The 7946-nt window shown below is 45.7% G+C and overlaps 1 protein-coding gene across 5 annotated transcripts in view; it reads right to left on the reverse strand.

Moving 5' to 3' along the window:
* Positions 1 to 7896, reverse strand: part of Lig1 (DNA ligase 1) — a 45804-nt gene extending 37908 nt beyond the window's left edge. For 3 of the 5 annotated variants that reach the window (XM_008831000.3, XM_008830999.3, XM_008830993.3), the window contains exons 1-2: positions 7767 to 7896; positions 442 to 523 (exon numbers count right to left, since the gene is read on the reverse strand). In XM_008831000.3, coding sequence (XP_008829222.1) covers positions 442 to 458 — 17 coding nt within the window. In that variant the 5' untranslated portion in view covers positions 459 to 523; positions 7767 to 7896. Of the gene's footprint in view, positions 1 to 441; positions 524 to 7340; positions 7387 to 7766 lie in introns of those variants that run through there. The other 2 variants (XM_008830994.2, XM_008830995.2) reach the window with 2 other exon arrangements.
* Positions 7897 to 7946: the final 50 nt, after the last annotated feature.

Raw genomic sequence — 7946 nt, forward strand, 5'->3', positions numbered from 1 at the left:
ACAAAAAATTAATTCATGGCCCATCTCCCATCTCCCACTTTCCAGACTACTAAACTCTTGGAAATTCCAACTTGAAGTCTAGCTTAAGTTCTTCTAAGAAAAGGCAATGCTATGATGCAAACAGCATGGACTTAGAGAACATAGGATGTCGAGATCTTCAAATCCAAGCATCCCATCCTGGAGGGAAAGAGGCTTATAAGAATCAGGAAGCTAAAGAAACAAGGTTCTGGGAGCTCAAGAAGTGATTCAGCTGCCCCCAAGTCACCACGTTCCTGTACGTGACCCCAGTAAACTCACTGGCTCACTAAGCTAGACATGGGTACAACTGTTTCTTTGGCCAATCATCACTGGTGCCTTATATGTGGTGAATGGAGGTCTGCTCCCATTTCCCCAGAAAAAGTCACACAGCAGAGTGTCTGGGAGGTAGGGGGAGGTGCTTACATGATACTACGCTGCATGATGGTGGATGGTGGTAATACAAGTCTCCACCTTCTTCTCTAGTTCTTTTTTCTTGTTGGTTTACCTGAAAAAGACATCCAGAGACCTGATAAGGATACTGGCTGTGCAGAGGCCAAAACTGGAGGAAAAAACAAACAAAAGCAGACCTCTTCAAGGAAATAAAAGAACAAACACAGGAGCTAAGGAGGCGGCTGAGTGGGCAAGAGCACTTGCTGTGCAAGCAAGAGGATGCCAGTCTGAGTCCCCAGCACCCATGTTAAAAACAAAACAATAGCCAGGCAGGGCTGTACATGCCTGTAACACCAGCGCTGCCAGGTAGAGACAGGCAGGTCCTAGAAGCTCACTGGCCTGGCAGCTTAAGAGCAGCAAACTTCAGCTTCAACGAGAGATCCGTCTTAGGACAGCAAGGCAGAGAGCAGCATGTGCATGTATGGGCCTGCTGGCCCCCACACTCGGGTGCATGTACCATGTATAATTAACACACACACACTCTCCAAAGCATAATAATGCAATCATAACCATGTACTTCCTCTTCAAGAAGAAACCCCCAACTTTATAAAGCAACATGGAACTGCTAAGATTCACTAGCAAGGCATACAAATACCAAAGTTGGCAAAAAAGAGAAGATGCCTTGCCTACATGGAGCCTGCTTTCCATCTCATATGAAGATATGTAGATTTTTCAGGATTTTTAATTTACTTTTTTTTTCTTATTTATCATGTAATTAAGATTTAGATTGGCCAGGTGTGGTAGTGCAGGCCTATACTCCCAGCTACTTCGGAGGCTGAAGAGAGGGACCGCAAGTTCAGTACCTGCCTAGTTAACTTAACAAGACTGTCTCAAAATTGAAAGTCCAAAGAGGACTGGGGATGTAGGCCAGTGGTTAGAACACTCACTTGGCATGTGACACAACCTATGTATCATTAAATAGACTAATTAATTAATTACTTAATTAATAAGATTGGGGACTGGAGAGATGATTCAGCCATTAAGAGTACTGGCTGCTCTTACAGAAGACCTGGGTTTCATTCCTAGCAGCCACACGGCAGCTAACAACTGTCCGTAACTCCAGTTCCAGGGGAATCTGATGCCTTCTTCTGACCTCCACAGGCACTGCATGACATGGGTGCATTTACACACATGCAGGCAATACACTCATACACATAAATAAAAATAAACAAAAAATATAAAAATAAATAAGATTAGTAAAATTATTTTAGGTGTTTATGTAAGTCTTTAAATGACTGCATAACAGAGTAGCTGATAAAATTGATTGTACTGGTCTACAAACACCAGCTGTTGGGCATTTGTCTTTTGTTTCTTCATGGGGTGCTCCTGACTCAGGGTGCATGCTCCTTCCTCCCCTACAATCCTATCCTATCAAGTTTGGCCTCTCATTCCAAGGAACTGGTGGCAAAATACGCTGGCAGGACCTTGCAGGGCCTCCTGACACTTCATGGGAATGGCAACCCCAATTCTTGAAATGCAGCCTACAGACCTCATGCATGGGCCAAGCAATGTGAGCCCAATTTCCCATCATTGTTTGTCATGACAAAAGCCTGGACACAAGTTAATTATCTCTTCATGCCAGCTGATGGCTCAGCAGGTAAAGGCAATTACAGCCAAGCCCGACAACCTGAGTTCCACCCAGGACACACATGGGGAAGGAGAGAACCATCCGCAAGTTATCCACTGATCCCTACCAGCACACTGTGCCACATTCCGCACCCCTACACAAATACAAATACGTGTAATAGATAGGTATCAACAAGGAGCTGGCTCTCAAAACACCGGCAAGACCACACAGCAGGATACCATGCAGTGTTAAAAGGAAACGAACGATAGCCAAAGGGTACAGGAGTTCTTCAGGGCTGCTGCAGCTGTTTTAGAATTGACTGCGGTAATGACCATGTAGCTCACTAAACATCCTACAAACAACTCTACTTGAAATGGACAAACTGCATGGTATGTTAATTATACCCCTTCTAGAATAGGAAGAACAGTTTATAACGACACTACAAGAGGCTGGACAATAGCCAGAGCACCACCTGAAGCTGTGAACTGTTCCTTAATAAGGCTGAGACCAAACAAGTCAATAAATGATGACAAGGGCAACATCCACTGAGGATGGATAACCGGGCAAGAAGAACAGAGCAGTGCCTGTGTCTGCAGCAGCTTGAGTGCTGAGTGACAAATGTCATAAAGGCCACACGCTGTAGGATTCCAAATGACAGAATGAGAGCAAACAAGCTGGGCATGGTGTGCAGCATGCAGCTTCAAATCCCAGCGCTGGGGAGGTGGGGGCAGGAGCAGCAATTCAAGACCATCTTGGCTGCATAGCAAGAGAGACCAGATTATGGCTATGAGGAGAAAAATGAAGCTTGAGGAGTTCCATTCTCTAAGCCAAGTGTGTCGGTTGCTACAGAAATCTATGCAAGGGGTTAAATTAGACAGACAGACACACACACACATACACACACACACACACATACACACACACACACACATACTCATATATATCAGTTGCTTTTCTGCTGCTGTGACAAAACACCATGACCAAAGTCACTTATAGAAGGAAGAGTTTATTTGGCTTACTGGTCCAGCCAGATAAGTCCATCGTGGGGGAGGCACAGCAGCACAGGCGGTTGAAGCAGAAAGCTGAGGACTCCCATCTTCAAGCAAGCACAAGCAGGAGAGACTAACTGGAAGATGGGCAATGCTATCTACTCTCAAAGTCCAGTCTCGGTGATGTGCATGGCCACACCTCCCTCTCCAAACAGTGCCACCAACTTGGGACCAAGTATTCAAATATTTGGAGCCCATGGGGAACATTCTCATTCAAACCAGCAGCACACCACCACCACCACATCACCACCACCATGCATGTGCGCACGCACCCCACCATGAGAACTGAAAAAGGTCTGTAGTAAGTTAACTATATTCCACTGATGCCAATCTCCTGGGTTTGACAGCACACTACAGTTCCATAAGATGTCTCCACTGGAGGAGACTGGATGCCTAGTTTTACAGCTTCCTGTGAGTTTAACAATATTTCAAAATAAAAACAATAATCAACCATAACAAGGACTGTGGATGCACCTCAGTTGGTAGCGTGCTTGCCCAGTACATAAAAAGCCCTGGGATTCAGTTCCCAGCACCATATAAACCAAGTGTGGTAGTGCCTACCTGTAATCCCAGTACTTGGGAGGCAGAGGCTGGAGGATGAGGAATTTTATGTCATCTCCTGGGATATGTGAGACCTGGCCTTAAATAAACAAACAAACAAACAAATAAATAAATAAATAAATAAATAAATAAATAAATAAATAAAAGTTTTAAAAATAAAACAGAGTCCCCTATGACCTAGCATAGATATATTAAGTAAAAAACATTTAACTAGCACACAATGTGGCAGTGGATCAGAAGGTGGAGAAACTACCTGTATTTGCAAACACAAACCCTAGAATGCCCAAGAAAACCACAACAATGGGGAGGGACAGGCAGGAGCGTGGTTGACTAGGATGGAGGTATATGCTAGTTTTATTTGTGAACCACAGGAATACATGCTTTGCTCAATGTTTTACTTGTATTACACCAGCTTCCTCCAGCCTCTTCCCTCTGGGTGCACCTTGCCCCAGCCTCTGTGGTCTTTCTCTGAGGGCCAGACTGGATCACCATTGCTATTCTGGAAACTTCCCTGAGTACTTGCTATAAGATATGCTTGCTTTTGTTCGGGATGAGTGGGAGTTATGTTGTTTTGAGACAAAGTCTCACTGTACAGAAAGCTTCAAACTCTTGGGCCTCCTGCCTCAGTCCCCCAGGTGTGGGGATTACAGGTAAGCACCACCACACCAGCTCAAGATACTTGCAGCTCTGACTCCTGTGTGGTTAATTGGTACTCCTCTCCTCACAGATCTTATAGTGACCCGGTACCCCAATGGTAATGGGTCTATCCTCAGTGTAAATGGAGCTCTGAAGAGGCAGAGCTGTGCCTGATTCCCACCATCCCCTGTGAGAACTGTTTTCCCAACATCAGACATTCTTCATACCACCTGAGGAATTTCTGTATCACTATGTGTAAGATAATACATTTTCACTCTTTTCTGTAAATGATTCAATTTTTTATTAAAGGTTGTTAGGTTGTTTACCAAATAATACTATGCTGAGTGCTTTTAATCCTATTGTGATTTATTATAGCTTTTACAAATAAGGAAACAGGTACAGAAAGGTTGGGTAATTTGTTAAAGTCATACAGCTTCATGGGCTGCAGAATCAGTCACTGAAGCCAGGTGTCTAGATCCAACCATACAGAGGATGAGGGAGGTAAGGGTCCTTTGTATGTACTGGGATACAGATGGTACACAGAAAACTTAGGGTTGCTGAGATTCTGTAATAAGGAATAATAACCTGGCCTCCCAATAGCTTGAGGAGGATATTCTCAATTTTATCCTATTTTACTGACAAGGAAACAAATACTTTAGAAAGAACAGACAACAATGCCAGGCACGGTGACACAGGCCTGTAACTCTAGCACTCAGGAGGAAGAGGTAGGAGGATGAGGCGTTTCAGACCAGCCTAGGCTACATGGGAAAAGGAAGAAAGGGGAGAGGAAGAAAGAAGAAAGGAAGGGAGGAGGGAAGGAGGGAGGCAGGTAGGCAGAGAGGGAAGGAGGCAGGTATGCCTGCCCTAAATCACAGAAACTGTAAGTGGTATAGGGGGATTCAATCCAGGTAGTTTGGCTCCAGACTCCAAAGACCTGCACTAAACAAAGAAAATTTCTTTCATATCTCCTCCACCCAGGAAATGGAAACAGCACTCAGCACAAATAAAACACACTGATAAAAACAAACACAAGAAACAGAACCAGATCACTAAGGTCTAGTTAGAGAGTGTGTGCTGTGGAGGGCTCTGAGACCAGGCCTGCTGCTGTGTGCTTACTCTAAGTGTCAATTAACCAAGAGTCAGAGGGTGCAGAGGATACCATTGAACCAATGGAGTCTTTTCCTCTAAAGAAACTAACTTGCAAAGTATATGAAGGGACTGTCTTTCTGACTGAGTCAATGTTATTTAAGGTCATCTCCACAAACCACCTAAAATGACCTTAAAGGACTTTTAATTCTGTTAGGTGTAAAGCTGGTATCATGGCTACATAAGATGATGCATTTTTTTTTTTTTTTTTTTTTTTTTTCTTTTTGAGACATCATCTCCCTGTAGCCCCAGGTGTCCTGGAACTCACTGTGTAGACCAGGCTGGCCTTGAATTCACAGAGATATGCCTGCTTCTGCCTCCCGAGTGCTGGGATTAAAGGAGTGTGCTACCTCGCCTGGCAGTTTCCATGTATTTTATTGACAATTTTTCATCTGTGTTCTTTACAGAGATTGGCCTATAAATTCTTTTTTTGTTGTTGACAAAATGGAGTGGTGCCTGTTAACTACTTATTTCTGCAAATACCTCAAGCCTGCTTTAAAATAATTCAGGGCCTTTCTGTTTCATAGGGAAGACTGGTATAGATAAAATAATCACAGATACATTTTAATAATTACTAGGCCTGGTCAATGAGGTTCAATAGACTGCTCTAATTTTCTTCCATGGTTGAAATGTTCCATAATAAAAATTATTTGAAACAAAAACATATAGGCTGGGGATACAGTTCAGCCACAGAGTGCTTGCATAGCACATGCAAAGCCCTAGGTTCAATCCCTAGCACCATAAACACATATGATACAAACAGCAAGGTGTGAACAAATTGCAAAATCAAAGTAAGAGACGGTTTGCCACCCCAGATGCTCTGTGCTTCTGTATATTTGAACATAAGCACTATCATTGGGTACATAGGCTTGTATGAACTGCTTTGCATCACTGTCACACAACTTAAGGGAAGGTTTATTTCAACTTTCACAGGGTTTTGTTCATTATGCCGAGGAAAGCAGGTGTGCACAGCAGTGGGAGCATGTAGCAAACGCCTATTTCCATGTAGCAAATGCCTGTTGACATTGGTGGAAAGGACCCAGTGCCCAACCATGAACTAGATGTAGCATAACCTTCCAAAAAACCCCACCCCTAGTGCTCTACTTCCACCAGCCACACCCCACTTTGCACATGCATCACAACCTTCAAAACAGTGCCAAAAGCTGAGGGCCAGAAGCTCAAAGTATGCACAGAAGTACATATTGGAACTATAACAGGTTTAAAGCTCAGAATTCAGGAAAACCCAGAAGTAATTTAAAGAGTGGTCGAGTTCCAAAAAATTCAAGTATTCTATTGGTTAAGAGTCCCTCACTTTAAAACATTCTGATTTATCCTGTACATGAAGTCTGAAAAAGAAAAAGAAAAAAAAGGCAAAAAGGCACAGTCCACAAAAGACCATGTTTGGTTCACCTCTATACACAAAACACAGCTGAACAAAGAATTCTTGTCTCCCAAGATTTCTAGTTTGCAGGGTCTACCTCCCAATCAGATTCCCTTGGCTTTCTTTCTCTCTTTAAGGTACTGAGGATGGAATTCAGGCAGGGCTCTATCCTTTATCATCAAGCTACATCCCCACCCTCCTTGGATAACAGATGCCACATTCCCTTTCTAAATGTCCTTCACCTTAACAACTGTCCTACCTACCCACGACCCTGGAGATTTCCTTCTATTTTCCTGTCCAAGCTCTTCTGCTCCCCTTCCCACCCTTCCCTTCAAAGCAACAAGATGCCCGATGCTACCCTAAGGGCTCCCAGATCTCACCAACAAACCTGCTCCCTGGCCTCCATCTGTGCCTGGGGCCTTGGTCCCTTTCCTGCTGTCCAGCTCACCGTTTCCCTGGCTCTTTCCACTTTTCTCCACCCAAGAAGAACTCGGAACCTGACCACTGACATTCATCCCCTCGCCCCCATTACCTCGGTCCAACAGACCTTACATCCTCAAAGGGATAATATTAGCACCATCAAGGAACCCGCCCCCGGCCTTCCGGAAATCCCCGCCTCTCCCGGCTCTTCCAATTCCGAAGGCCCAGCCCTCTCCCCTGGCCCCGCCCCTCTGCCTTCCAGGCCTCTCCCCCTTCCAGGCAGCCCGACCTCGACCTCTCCAGGCCTCTCCCAAGACACAGATGCTTGCAGCCCTCGGAGCCGTGATTCAGCCCTCAGCTGGCTCCTCGGCCGTCACCCGGCACCTCCTCTTCCTCCACCCAGCTCCTGGGACCGCGCGCTGCCTTCAGCCCCCAGCGGCCGCCTTCGCCAGCTGGGACCCGCAATGCCCACAGGCTTGGAGTGCTCGGCACGCTCGCCGCCCCCTGCCCCGCGCCCCGCACACACGACCCCACTTACCTCTCAGGCCGCGGCGTGTAGCCGAACTCGCTTGCTCCGCGACTGCTCCCGAAAGCTCCGGGTTCGCGCCACACGGATTTCGCGCGCAGACTTTGGCGGGAGGGGGCAGGGGCGGGGACGTCTGGAGGCGGGCCCGGGCGCCGCCATTAACCCTAGAGAATACTGGGAGTTGTAGTCTGT

The sequence above is a fragment of the Nannospalax galili genome, unplaced genomic scaffold (genome assembly GCF_000622305.1).
Source record: "Nannospalax galili isolate Female #2095 unplaced genomic scaffold, S.galili_v1.0 scaffold835, whole genome shotgun sequence".
NCBI lineage: Eukaryota > Metazoa > Chordata > Mammalia > Rodentia > Spalacidae > Nannospalax > Nannospalax galili.